The 12,740-nt window shown below is 34.5% G+C and overlaps 2 protein-coding genes across 6 annotated transcripts in view; one reads left to right on the top strand and one right to left on the bottom strand.

Annotated features, from left to right (window-relative positions):
• The window catches only part of Tmem63 (transmembrane protein 63), a 109,609-nt gene extending 97,910 nt beyond the window's left edge, over positions 1-11,699 (top strand). Inside the window, exons 1-3 of one of the 3 annotated variants that reach the window (XM_066399131.1) lie at positions 7,898-8,016; positions 8,115-8,616; positions 9,225-11,699. In XM_066399131.1, coding sequence (XP_066255228.1) covers positions 8,136-8,616; positions 9,225-10,969 — 2,226 coding nt within the window. In that variant the 5' untranslated portion in view covers positions 7,898-8,016; positions 8,115-8,135 and the 3' untranslated portion in view covers positions 10,970-11,699. Of the gene's footprint in view, positions 1-7,897; positions 8,017-8,068; positions 8,617-9,224 lie in introns of those variants that run through there. The other 2 variants (XM_066399132.1, XM_066399130.1) reach the window with 2 other exon arrangements.
• On the bottom strand, positions 72-7,228 carry LOC136414878 (kinesin-like protein Klp10A). Of its 3 annotated transcripts, none has more exons than XM_066399135.1 (11): positions 7,005-7,228; positions 4,591-4,766; positions 4,153-4,266; positions 3,806-3,845; positions 3,615-3,751; positions 3,139-3,293; positions 2,766-3,032; positions 2,146-2,708; positions 1,720-2,039; positions 1,494-1,668; positions 72-1,406 (listed from the first exon to the last, which is right to left on the bottom strand). In XM_066399135.1, the coding sequence occupies exons 1-11, from the start codon at positions 7,063-7,065 to the stop codon at positions 1,270-1,272; spliced, it is 2,145 nt and encodes a 714-aa protein (XP_066255232.1). In that variant the 5' UTR covers positions 7,066-7,228; the 3' UTR covers positions 72-1,269. The 3 variants fall into 3 exon arrangements, with proteins under 3 accessions (XP_066255232.1, XP_066255233.1, XP_066255234.1); XM_066399136.1 differs by lacking the exon at positions 7,005-7,228 and adding an exon at positions 6,219-6,357; XM_066399137.1 differs by lacking the exon at positions 4,153-4,266 and having other exon boundaries at positions 7,005-7,227.
• Positions 11,700-12,740: the final 1,041 nt, after the last annotated feature.

Genomic DNA, 12,740 nt, shown 5'->3' with positions numbered 1-12,740 from the left:
AACAATAAAGATCCGTTCCTTCATAAATTACACACTTATTCACATGTAGGCTTTTAAAAAGTAAACAAAACTTCAATCAAAAAGTTACTTTTTATTGGTTATCTTCCCCTTAAAACTACGTCGAAATAGCCGAGTTTCTATAACAAACTAATCACAGCGAAAAGGAAAAGTCTGAATAAGGCACTAACTTATACACTACAGGAACACTCACAAAAGTGATATTACAGAAAAGTACCAACCAATAGGCTCTTGGAATGAGCCTGTTTGGCAAAAATTTAGAAACGTTCTTATTTAAAACAAAAAAATCGAACTAATACATTTTTTGTAGTGAAAAACTAAAAAAGTACGAAAAAAAACACGCATATAGACAGACTTGGAATTTGGAAAGTAAATTCAATAAAATGAAAACAACAGTAAGAGATTCATTCTCGGAGGTATAACAATTTACTGACTTCAGCATTAACAAACAGTTAAACTACACACAACTTAAACATATCCATAACTCCTTAAAATCCCCTGCAGTAATGATGACTCCACTACTTTATTCTTAAAACTTTATTCTGATATTCAGATCTTTTCTGGTCACATAAAATTCAAGTAAAGATATCTTCAACGCGGGCAAAATAATGCACCAGTAGCTATTTATTTTTACAAAGCTGCACCAAATTTTAAAACTTCGTTTATAGCGTGCAGTTAAAGCACGAGCTGTCGCAAAACCATGTAACAGCAATTTACTATGCAAATGAGTAGTGTTCAGGGGAAGACTACACATTCCTAAAAAATATTTAAATGAGATTATAGTGTGAGAAGTAAAAAAATTGTTAAATTTTTTATTGCACTTGACAAAGATTTTTGACTTCGCGGCTGAGGTAACTTCGATAAAATTGTCAGCAAAAATCAATTGGAATTCCGCATATGAACCAAAAAAAAGTCTGCAATAGGATCTCAACTCCCGGGATTTCGATTCGACGCCCGCGTGGTGTGGAGTTCTGCGATAATTGATTTTCTAACATATATTCTAGTCCATCCGGGCAGTCAAAAATCTTGGCCTAAAGCTACATCTGGGCTTAACACCAAAATAACTAATCAGGGGAATGTAAATGCTTCATTAGTGTTTTTCAAGGCATAGATTAAGATCGCATCACGTTCAAAAATAATAAATTAGTAAATTAAAATTACAGAAAGTAATAAATAACAATCAAGTTGAATAGCAAAAAAAAATTAGTTACACAAGCATTCAAACTTATATCGACGCCTTTAATTAGAGGATTATTTTCTTTTAGTCGTTTTACGGCTTAGTTGTTCCTCAGCTGTGAGCTTATTTTTGTAGTCGTCGACGTGTTTTTTCGCCTTCGAAAGAGTATCCATCATATCTCGGAGGAATAAGTCCCAATCTCGACAATAAACTAGAAATGATACAACAGTCGAAGATAAAATTTTCCGATTTTTTGCGTATATCACATAACCACGAGTACCCGACACGTGAGTCTTACCTTCTTGGTCATAGTCGACCTCTTCAGTCATTTGTTGCAAAGTGTTGGCTCTATGATATGCCTTCTTTAGCGCCTCAACAGTCTGCTTATGGTTATCTAGCATGCTATCTTCAGCAACCTGAAGCTCTGAGATAACTTGGTGAAAGTTCAGCATTTCGGGCGTCATATCAGTTTCCTAAGAAAATACTTAAAAACGGATATCTCCTTCCAATAGTCCTAAACTTACATTAAAAGATCTTAACTGGGAAAGATCGCCGTCATCAATTTGTTCCGGTTCAGACCCAGTGTTAGTTTGCAAATCTCCGCCTCCTAATTCTTTAACCCTGTCTGCGTATCTTAAAGTGTTTAAACTGTGTTCGCAGGAACTAACCCCAGGAGAAATCATGGCTATCATACATGTTCGAGAATTTGGCCCCACGAAAGAGTCCCTTAAAACTTGGGTTAATTTGCTGACCCTGAACGGCAGATGAGCACCCCGGCGACCTAATGCTCGAATACACTCTTTAAGGGCTAATAGAGATTTGTTAATTTCGGCGCCTTCCATCCCTAAGGAAAAATATCCAAACATAGCCTTTCGCCCTCAATTCGGAGATCACAGACTCTACTTCACAAAAAGAACCTCAAATTTAAATAATTCTTTTCATATACTTACTGGTTTGTCGGTTCGCCGAAGAAGTATCAGCTCCCCTCTCGTTACCAGCCAGATCAATAAGCGAAAACTTCCCATGTATTTTAGTTTGGCCATTTACATTCGACCTCAAATATATTTGAAATACTGCGTGAGATCTCGAAGAATGCATATTGGCGAACGTTTGCCCCGAAGTTCGAGCTTGATTTCCTTTATGAATGAGTTTTAATACCTCCTCAGTGGTGCACACAACCATCTCGGTCAGACCTACTACCACGACTTTCTGCTTGCCGTCTTCTAATATTTTAAGCCTTTGTTTTTTATTTAAGAGATCGAACACTTTCCCGGAATATATCTCGAAGAAACTGGCCGAGATCACAAGATTCAGATGCCTGTATTTCGGCGAATTCGAATGTAGAAAGACATCATTTGCGGCCATCGCGTAGATGCCCTTTCCACAATCTTGATCCTTGCCCTTAAATGCGCCCCCCATAGTGTGAGTTTTGCCCGAACCCGTTTGTCCGTATGCGAAACAAGTGGCAAACCCGCCATCAAAAATTGTTTTAATTAAAGGTTTAGCAGTGTACCTGAAATAGTGTTTTAGTTCTTAGTGACCTCCTGGGAGACCTGAGAGTGAAACTTACTTATATACTATATCGTTAGAGCATCTCTCATCGAAAGCGTAATCAAAGCGAAACAGTTGGTTTTCTAAATACTTGGTTAAATCTACTTTGTTTTTTGGCTCGTGAACGATTAATTGGTTTTTGCTAGGTATTGTGATGACGTCGACTTCTTTCCGGGCCGTTTCTTTTTGATTCAGAGGCCTCTTCCTCACGCACACAGTAATGAGGTGATCTTCGATGGGATCGCCATCCGTTAAGGTTTTTATTTCGAGACCCCTTCGGTACTCCCTAAAAATTTTGAGCTTACGGAATCTGGATTGTATACGCCAGGAACGGTATTATCGCCGATTTTTTTTTTTTGGGGTAATGTGTAAAACCCCAGAAACCAACTTACATTATCATGTTGAGGAGTTCCCAATGAGGATTGCCAGGATCCATTTTTAAAAAAGCTTCCTTGGCTTCTTTCTCCTCGGCTTGCCTCTGCCTCCTCTCTTCCCGATTTTTCTTTAACCTCTCTACTTCTTTCACTACGTTACTGCGGCGAGAATTCTACAACCCACCCGAAAATAGTTGATTCATCGTAACATTACAACATCACTATATCACTATAACAAAACAGAGGATTTTGCAATGTAATTTAGAAGCTGTGTTAAGAAATCATAGCAGCAGTCCTTAACTCAATTATCAACAACATTAAAGAATTACCATTCAATTAAAATATTATGGAATTATTAGTGTTAATGCCTTCCCTTAAGTGTTATTAATTAACTTTCCAGTAAATTAACAACCCTTAAGCCATCTAGTCCAATAAATCGCGTCTTAAAATGGACATTGGATAGTAAAAATATTAATTTTAGGCAAATATCTTACTTGAACGTTTGTGGTAGACTTGCTAGTCGTAATACCAGTAGGAAGTGCGTTTGGAACGAGAGTGTTTTCCGTCAAAGCGTTCAAGTGCCCATTATTACTGGCGATTTGAGTGGGTTTCAAAGTCGCTCGGTTGAGCCCTGAAGACTTGCATTAACTGAAATGTCCTCAATACTGGCAAATGTTTAACTTACCATTGTTTGTTTTTGCACCTACGTGCCTTTGTGTAGGATTCTGAAAACAGTCGTATTGAAAATAGACAAATTTTGACAAGAAGTATGGTAATTTTTTTAGCAGGGTTAAAAACTACTACTTGCAAACGGTGATTTAAAGTGAGCTAAAAAAATAACTGAACGTTCAACTGAAACTTCTGGTGGCGGCCAGGCGAATGGTGATGCTGAAGCTTTCTTTTGAAGCTTAAAAAAACATCAAATTTATTCAATCAATTGTAAGGCAAATGAAAAACCATAAACCACGAAACACATAAAACAAATTTACAAAAATTCCACACAGCTATTGCTAAGGCGTTTTACGAATATACCTGAAATGAGGTAGTTTGTGATGAAAACTGGTTACTGTTAAATTCGTCATCACTATATTGACCGGATTGAGACATAGAAGCGCTCATCTCGTCTTCAGAATATCCAGAAGAATCCTTTTGCGGCAGCAGGGAAATGAAAAACGAATTACTAAACAACTTACTGAAGTGCCGAATTGAATACAAAATTATTTTAGAACGTCATTCATATTCGTGATATTAATCCTGAGGTGTTTTTGCTCCTTCCTTAGGTTTGAGTTGAACATAATTGGGAAATATCGATCGAATTCTATAAAAAGTTTCAGCTTTGACGCGCTGCAATTCAACTAATCAATTAAATCTTATCAATCATTAACCCATGTGGTACAGTAAAACACTATAAAAGGGAACAATCTAATCATCTGGGTCAACCAGAAAAAACGAGTCTTCTTTTCTTCTTACCAGCTTGTTTAGCTTCAATTCTTCACCAGGCTTTAAAATAATCACGTCTGGATTGAGAGATTCAATTGCGGCCATATCCACCTCCTTTCCTTTAGTTTCACCTTCTTCAAACCACTCCACAGTCGCACATCGCTGGTCATTGTTGATGGCAGCGACGATTGCTGAGTGAACGCGGCCTAGGAAGAATTAAAGTCCTGCTTGTACATTTCATCTCCAGATAATATAAAAAATACAGGAAGTCCTGTTTAATTCAGAGGTAAAGCAACATTTAATTTCATGTCATATTCTGTAGGGTACAAATAATAAAGGAGTTTATTTCTACACACACGAAACGTTAAAAATAACCGAATGGAGTCAACTAAGAAATGTCCTCGTACTCATTGGTATAGTAAATAAGCGATGTCCAGTATCCTGGAAGTATTCATTTTTCTTTATTAACATTATGTATATTAATCTTTACATCGCATATTAGTTTTAAGTGAATATTTCTTTAATATACAAGGTGGCTCAAAAAAGTGTCAGACTTCGCCTAATTTGGTTTTTTTAATGTGATGCATTTAAAGTGCCTAGCGATAAAATAATTCTAGAAAACACCCTCACTTGAGTTCATTGTATAAATATAACTAAAAATGAGGAAAAAATTAAACAATGTATTTGAGTTTTAACAACCAACTGATAATTAATTGATGTCGATCCTTGCCTAATCAATTTTATTACTCTCGTAGTTCCGCATGATCTGTAACACTCTTTTGATTGAGGAGAACTAAATCAATAACAAAAGTTAAAAAAATAGCTTTTACTGGTAATCAGTGCAATAAGTAAATTTCTGACTGGGTATTAGCCCCAAATATACAAAAAATTTAACGTAAAGTTCAAGAAGTGAAGTTCTATTAATTAATCATACAAATATTCAAATTAAACACCTTTCTGCTCCAAACAGTAATAGAAAGAAGACACAATATTTGTTTATACAATTCCTTCTTTTAATAATATGATATAACAGTTTTAAGGGGTGATCACAAGAAAAAAACATATTCAAAAAGCTAAAATGCATAGAGAATTGTTTTCAGGAAGATTTCAGCTATCCATTGATGTGTCACAAAAGGGGCGTTTCCATTTAATTGTCTTAAGTTGGGGTGTGCTGTGGTAAGATGGTGAGTAGCAACACATTCGTTTATGAGTCAAAAGATGGCCTCCGAAAAATAAAGATTTACAGCTTTATGAACATTTTTTATACTACAATAGTTTTTTAGATTTTTTTGGGTGAATAGATTTTAAATAATCACCCTATATACTATATATATAGAGACAAAGGTTAAGACATATTACAGTGGGACTAACATTGAAACACAAAAATTTGTCAAAAAAACTTTATTTTACTAACATCTTCGAAAACAAAAAAAAAGATAAAATCCAAATTCTCCAAAAAAATAAAAATCAGTCAGTAAAATCAAAAAGTGAAATTTTCCAAAATTGCTACATCAAATTCTGTTTCATTAATGGTCCAGAGCCATTTCAGAGACAACTATTAATCTTAAGAGTTATTCCTAAGAAATTTAATAAAAGTTTTCATAACTGTGGCTATACACCCTACTGAGGAATTTATTGTTTAGGAGAGAATAAATTACCCATGATGGTGAGATGGTTTATCACACTTAACAGTTTTGATATAAACTGGATTAAAATCACTATAACTCTTTGCTTCACAATATTAAAGACACTATGTGCTGAGAACAATATTTATTTTACACAAGTATCTACGAATGTTTCCATACATGTACTGACATATTCAGTCTAAAACAGGTACCTAGAAGGCTAAAAGTAGGAGCCTGGGTGCAATATGGGTGCTGGTTCAGTTTTTTCTGATGGGATTTTGGGTGTTACATGGCAAGTATGTTGACTTGTTAAGGATAAAAAATAAAAGATAACTTTTTAAAGAGGTGCATAAAAGGATTTCCACAAAATAGTGATATCAGTAAGTTTAAACCGTTGACCAAAGGTACCATATTTAGGCAGAAGTTTTAAAACTGCTATTTTAATGAATGTACTTGAATGGACATAAAAGGAAGTACAATGTTGAGTGATATATCTGCCACCCTCATTCTTTTAAAGGTTAAACTTAATCATCTCATTCTGAGGCTGCATGAGTTTAATCGAAACGTCCCTTGTAAATTTGAAATGTTACTTCTATTCTGACAACTGGACGAATAATACCAAAATACTTCGGCTATGCGACAACGGTCGATTTTAAGGTCCCTGCATTGGAGGTTATTTTCGTTTGTCAACAAGAATCTGATTCAAACCTAAGTCCGCTTCTATTTAATGCAAAGACACAAGTTACCCTAACATGCCTATTTATAGTACTTGTGTCCCTTTTTTGTATAAAACAAACAATATTGTAGGCTGCAACTTACCATCGGTTCTTTTTATGTTAATGCTTGATCCAACTTGAAGGTATCCGGCTGGCAATTCCATAATTTATTTTGACTGATCGTGGAATATTCACGTTGTATCCACTTTAATATCGAATAGATACATGTAAAAAACAATTTTAATATTTTTAATTTCCTACTTAAGCTATTCAACTGACACATTCATTAAAAACGTACAGTACGCCAAATCTAGACAAGAAACTACAAGACAGATAGATGGATAGGAACGTCGTACGCATGCTCAACGTTCAATCATAGCAACTCCCGCCAAGTTCAATTTTCAAATGCGTTCGATCATACGTTCAGTTTAATGACTTTTAGGGTAATTATTGGATAAAAATTTTAACTGGAAAGCGTAATTATGGTTCGTTTGTTCAAAGTTTCTTTTAAGCCTGCACCTTAAATATAGTGGGACCTTGAACAATGGGGGAAAATGGAAGCGGGCGCTCCTTTTTATTGTTCCGCGCTCATGAAACTCAAAAGAGCCCTGTTTAATCAAATAGATTCAGATTAACCGTACGGTTACCTAATGATCGCAATATTATTTGCAAGAAATTTGCAATGCTCCATAGAAATTATTTAATTATTTTAAATTTATGGAATTATTTAAAACTATTTGACGTTTTTAAAACTCGTGCTTAAAGGAGCGAACCGTTTTTGTCACCGAGTGTGACGTAATAATAATAAAATATATTCCATTAGTAAAGCAATACTAGCAGTTACCACAAATGTATAATTTAAATATTATATTCTTTTAAGTCCATCATTATATACAAATGTATACATTCCCTACATCTAAAAAACTTACCGAACTAACTCAACCACTCAATGTATTTGCGAGTCAAAGTGATGGCTGACATTGACAGTTATTGACATACTATTGAAAAAAATAGAAAACACACAACAATCGTCGCATTATCTATGATGATATTTTGTCAATTCGGTGGATGGTATTGGTAGAATGGAAAAATAGATAATAATTTGTCAATAGAAGGTAATTAATTTCATTGAATTGCTACTGATAAACCTCCCCGATAGTGCATAAGGCATGTCAGCAAATACATACGTTTATGCTGTGTCTATTGTTTACAGATGTGAACATTGAAGTTAATAATGGTTGATACTCCGCAATTATTCAGTAGTACAGATGACAACGATGATACCTGTTTAATCCAAAAGAAAAATAACACCGTCATAACAAGTGCCTACGACGGTATTCCTGAAACCTTAATTCTAAACCTCATATCATGGGTAGTCTTAATACTACTGTTTGCCATTTTACGAAACCGTGCTTGGGACTATGGAAGACTAGCTCTAGTGCATAGTGAGAAGTGGACTCAGTTGTTCTACAAGAATACAGATGATGCAGTCGCAGTTGAAGAAGACAGCGCCGATGTATCATTACTTCCTGACACTGGGTGCTTGTGGTTTCCTTCAATCTTCCGAATAACCAAAAGTAAAATCTATGCAAGATGTGGACCTGATGCTCTGCATTACTTGTCCTTTCAAAAGCATTTACTTATTTTGTTTACCATAATCACAGTGTTCTCCATTGCTGTCATATTACCAGTTAATTTCCAAGGAACCCTTGAAGGTATGTCTCACCCTTATTTCCTCCTATACCTAAATGTGAGTTTTTGTCAAGATATCTACATGTATATTTTGCTAATTTTAAACCATCTCTATAGTAAAACATTTTATCAGTGGTTACTGATAATTTCAATTCAATATTGCAAAATTTTAGCCTTAATCTAATTTAAAGTAGGTTTATGTATTTATGTGGATTTTCTTAATTATGGTTTAATCATACTTAATAATAATAACTTTTTCTGTTGAATAAATCCAAATGTACTTAACAATATACAATATGTAAGTAAAAAATTCTTCATCCTGAGACATCCTCTGCAACTTAATTTGAGGAAGTTGAATGGTTTGGTATGAAAATTGTGAGTAAAAAATTATTTTCTTTACTTGTATATATGTTTTGTAATTATCAATCTTTGAATTCAAGCAAATATGGCTGAGTCAATTTATTTTGATCTAAGCTAACTGTAGTAAAAAATTGTAAATACCTTATACACACAGGTATTACCTACATACAACAATCTATTCCAATTCTGATAGAAAAAAGTGGCATTTCCCTTGTCTTTACAAAAAAAATTTCAACCAACATATCCCATCACTTCTTTTTCTTTGTTGCAGGAAACAGTACAACATTTGGACACACCACTCTAAGCAACTTAGGCCCTTCATCAAATCTATTATGGGTCCATGTTCTTGCTAGTTTATGTATGGTCCCTTTGACAATACTAATCATGAAGAAATGTTCTGGAAAAAGCCCCAGTACTTCAGCTTTATCATCCAGGACTCTTATGGTAACGCATATTTCTAAACAACACCGTAATATCGAAGATATAAAAAATTATTTTGCGGTTCGGTATCCTGACGTACAAGTATTGGACGTTCAGCTTACCTATAAAGTAAAAAAGCTGATGGAATTAGAAAAATTACGAAATAAGGTTCACGAGGCTAAGTTTTATTGCACAGATAATTGTAATAGGAATAAGGACCCCTTACAGCTTCAACCAAAAGGTTGCTTATGCTGTTGCCCTTGGAAAACTGTGGATGCTTTGGAGTATTATACCAGAGAAGAACAGCGATTAAATGAATTGGTATTATCTGAACGGCGCAATACTCTTTTGGCTCCTTTAGGTATTGCTTTTGTTATTGTGGCTAATCAGGATATGGCCCAATATGTTATAAGTTCTTTTCAGCCTGGAACCCTTAGACATTGGAATATAGTTAACGCCCCTACTCCTGCCGATATCAATTGGGAAAATTTAGAAATTTCTTACAGGAATTGGTATTCCAAAGCAATAATTATCAATTCGCTATTATTCTTGGTTCTTTTTTTCTTGACATCTCCTATAATATTCCTTAATACCATTAATCAAATCAATCAAGCCCACGGGGACTTCATTCACAAACTGAGTCCAGTGTTTTCTCAGTTCTTCCCAACTCTTTTGTTGTTGTCTTTGTCGGCTCTAATGCCGGTTATTGTGGCTTACACAGACGAGTGGATGTCTCATTGGACAAAGTCCAAACAAAACTTTTCCGTGATGTTTAAAGCTTTCTATTTCTTACTTTTCATGGTTTTGATTTTGCCTTCTTTGGGATTGACTAGTGCAGCCGCTTTGGTTTACTGGACGTTGCAAAGCGATTCGTTCCGCTGGAGGTGCGTTTTCCTCGCCGACAAAGGTGCATTTTTTGTAAATTATGTTATCACTTCTGCCTTTATTGGTACTGCCTTGGAGTTGCTGAGATTCCCAGAGCTGGCCATGTATGCCTTGAGGTTATCTCGGATGAAATCCGAAGCAGAAAAAGTCAGCGTCAGAAAAGAAATTTTGTCGGAGTTTCAGTTTGGAATCCATTATGCTTGGACTTTGCTGATATTCACTGTTTGCACCGTGTACAGCCTCTCTTGTCCTCTAATAACCCCATTTGGGCTGCTTTATTTAGGCCTGAAGCATTTGGTAGATAAGTACAACATATATTATGTGTACAAGCCTATCGCGATGTCTACTGAAGGCCAACACATCCATGCAGGGGCAGTTAAAATGGTGCGAGTAGCTATTGTGATGTGCCAGATAATATTAACAGCCTTTTTCTTCATAAGGGACAGCGGAGGCATGAATGAAATGACTTACGTCATGATCCTTGGGATATTTCTTACTATCGGCTTTTTCTTTTTCTTAAGTCCGTTTCCTACTTGTAAACCAGTTTCCGTAAAGTCACATTTATCTGCCGAAAAAGAACATTATATTGCCCCTGTATTACTTACTTCGAGTAGTATTGAAAATAGTATTATAGACAGGTCTTCACCAGCAATGTACGGGTCAGCGAATCAAAGTTTTATTATTCCTGAAACAGGTACTAGTGATGCTTAAATTCTTCCTATTCTATTGGCTGTGAAATATTTTAATTTCTTATTTTTTGCCAAGATTTTTCTAAGCTTTAAATGTGTTGTTTTACTTTAGAGTTGACCTTACCGACAGTTACTTTTTTGTCTATCAGAATTTTAAATATTAAAAACTTCCGTTCGTACTAATTTTTCATTTACTGACCGTTTCAGCGCGTATTTTTAATAAGCTTTACGAGTGTGTAAAAATTATAGGGTAATGAGTAGCTCTAAATAAGTCTCTAAAAAGTCTAAAATGCATTATGTATTAATTCTTGTTGCAGTTGTTTCTGGTTGTTATTCATATTTTGAATTGTTAAATATTAATTGTTTAATTTATTTATACAAATGTTTATTTACTTTAGGACCATAAATTACTTGCCTATGTTCACATCACAAATTCTGTTATCATGTTGGAGAGTAGGCTGAAAGCGTAAAGGGAAATGTAAATTTTATTTGTTGTCTTTTGTTACATTCAACAATGAAAGCCAGATTATTGTTATTTAACAAATATACCTACATATTTAATCACTGAGTTTGAGGTAGGTGGCTGCTCCTCAGTTTATATTCAAACCGTTATAAAATCCAAAATACTCCGAACATTAAACTGTTCTTTCAGAAGATGAAGTCAAGGTAGAATCATGGTATATAAATATGTAACCAAATTGGCATGTACAGATAGTGAATATAAGTAAATGCACCTACATATATGGTAATCATGATATTTATTACTAAAAATATTTATTTTGTAATATATATTGTTCTAACCTTGATTTTTTTAAATTTCCCTCTTGTTAATAAATATTTGCATCCATAACTAAATATCGCCTACATACTATATGTCAAAATGTGGACATTAATTGATGTTTTTAAATAAGTACGTATATATATAATTTTTCCGGCATGAATTTGAGAATATTCCGAAATTCTCATAACTTAATCTTCATAATAAAATTAATGTTTTCATCTCTATCCTTTTATCCCTTTAAGAGTCCCAATTTTAATGCTTTTTCAAAATATGTCTACTGATCACTTGTTAAAGTCTAGGAAATACGTATTGATCACGTCCTGATATATTTAACATATGTCTAAGTGATAAACCATCTCACCAGTCGCATTTCTACAGGTGTAAAAATCAATAAAAGACGAGGATGTTTTCATGCTTTCAGACGTCTCATACGGTCAATATTCGTTGAAATAATAAAAAAAATGGTGTCATGGTCAATGTTTATATCCAAGATTATACCTTTTATTAAATGTATTATCTGTTTTGAGTCAGAAAATTGAATTTTCTTGAAGGTTTTTTTTTAAATCCTTGAATGTATTTCTAAAGAAAATATCTAAGTTTCTAACACGTACGGTTGCTTTCTAGAAATCCTTAAAAGCTACATTAGAAGTAGGAAATATAGTCTAAAGAAAAACTACAAATTCGCAATGAAAATTTGTAACTTTTACTTATTTAAACTTATAGGTGTCTAATATCTCCAAAAGTAAGAAAGATATTTCAACGCAGGAGTAGTATTCAGATAGGTGCATTTTTGGTGTATCGTTCAAAGATTTTTAATGTCTCTAGGTTGCGCAAGTAAACTGTTGCAACGTCGGCAAAAAGACCATATTTTTGGTGAAATTCTTCGATGCACAACTGCGAAAAAATTAGCTGAGTATCTGTTCGTGACTCAAAAGGCAGGTTCCGCTTGACGCGACTTCTTACAATGTGCCGGTCGATGGAATATTATTGGTTCATTGACGCTTCCGTAACA

Source organism: Euwallacea similis, chromosome 18, assembly GCF_039881205.1.
Source record: "Euwallacea similis isolate ESF13 chromosome 18, ESF131.1, whole genome shotgun sequence".
NCBI classification, from domain to species: domain Eukaryota; kingdom Metazoa; phylum Arthropoda; class Insecta; order Coleoptera; family Curculionidae; genus Euwallacea; species Euwallacea similis.
This window is presented reverse-complemented; position numbering and strand designations above follow the sequence as displayed.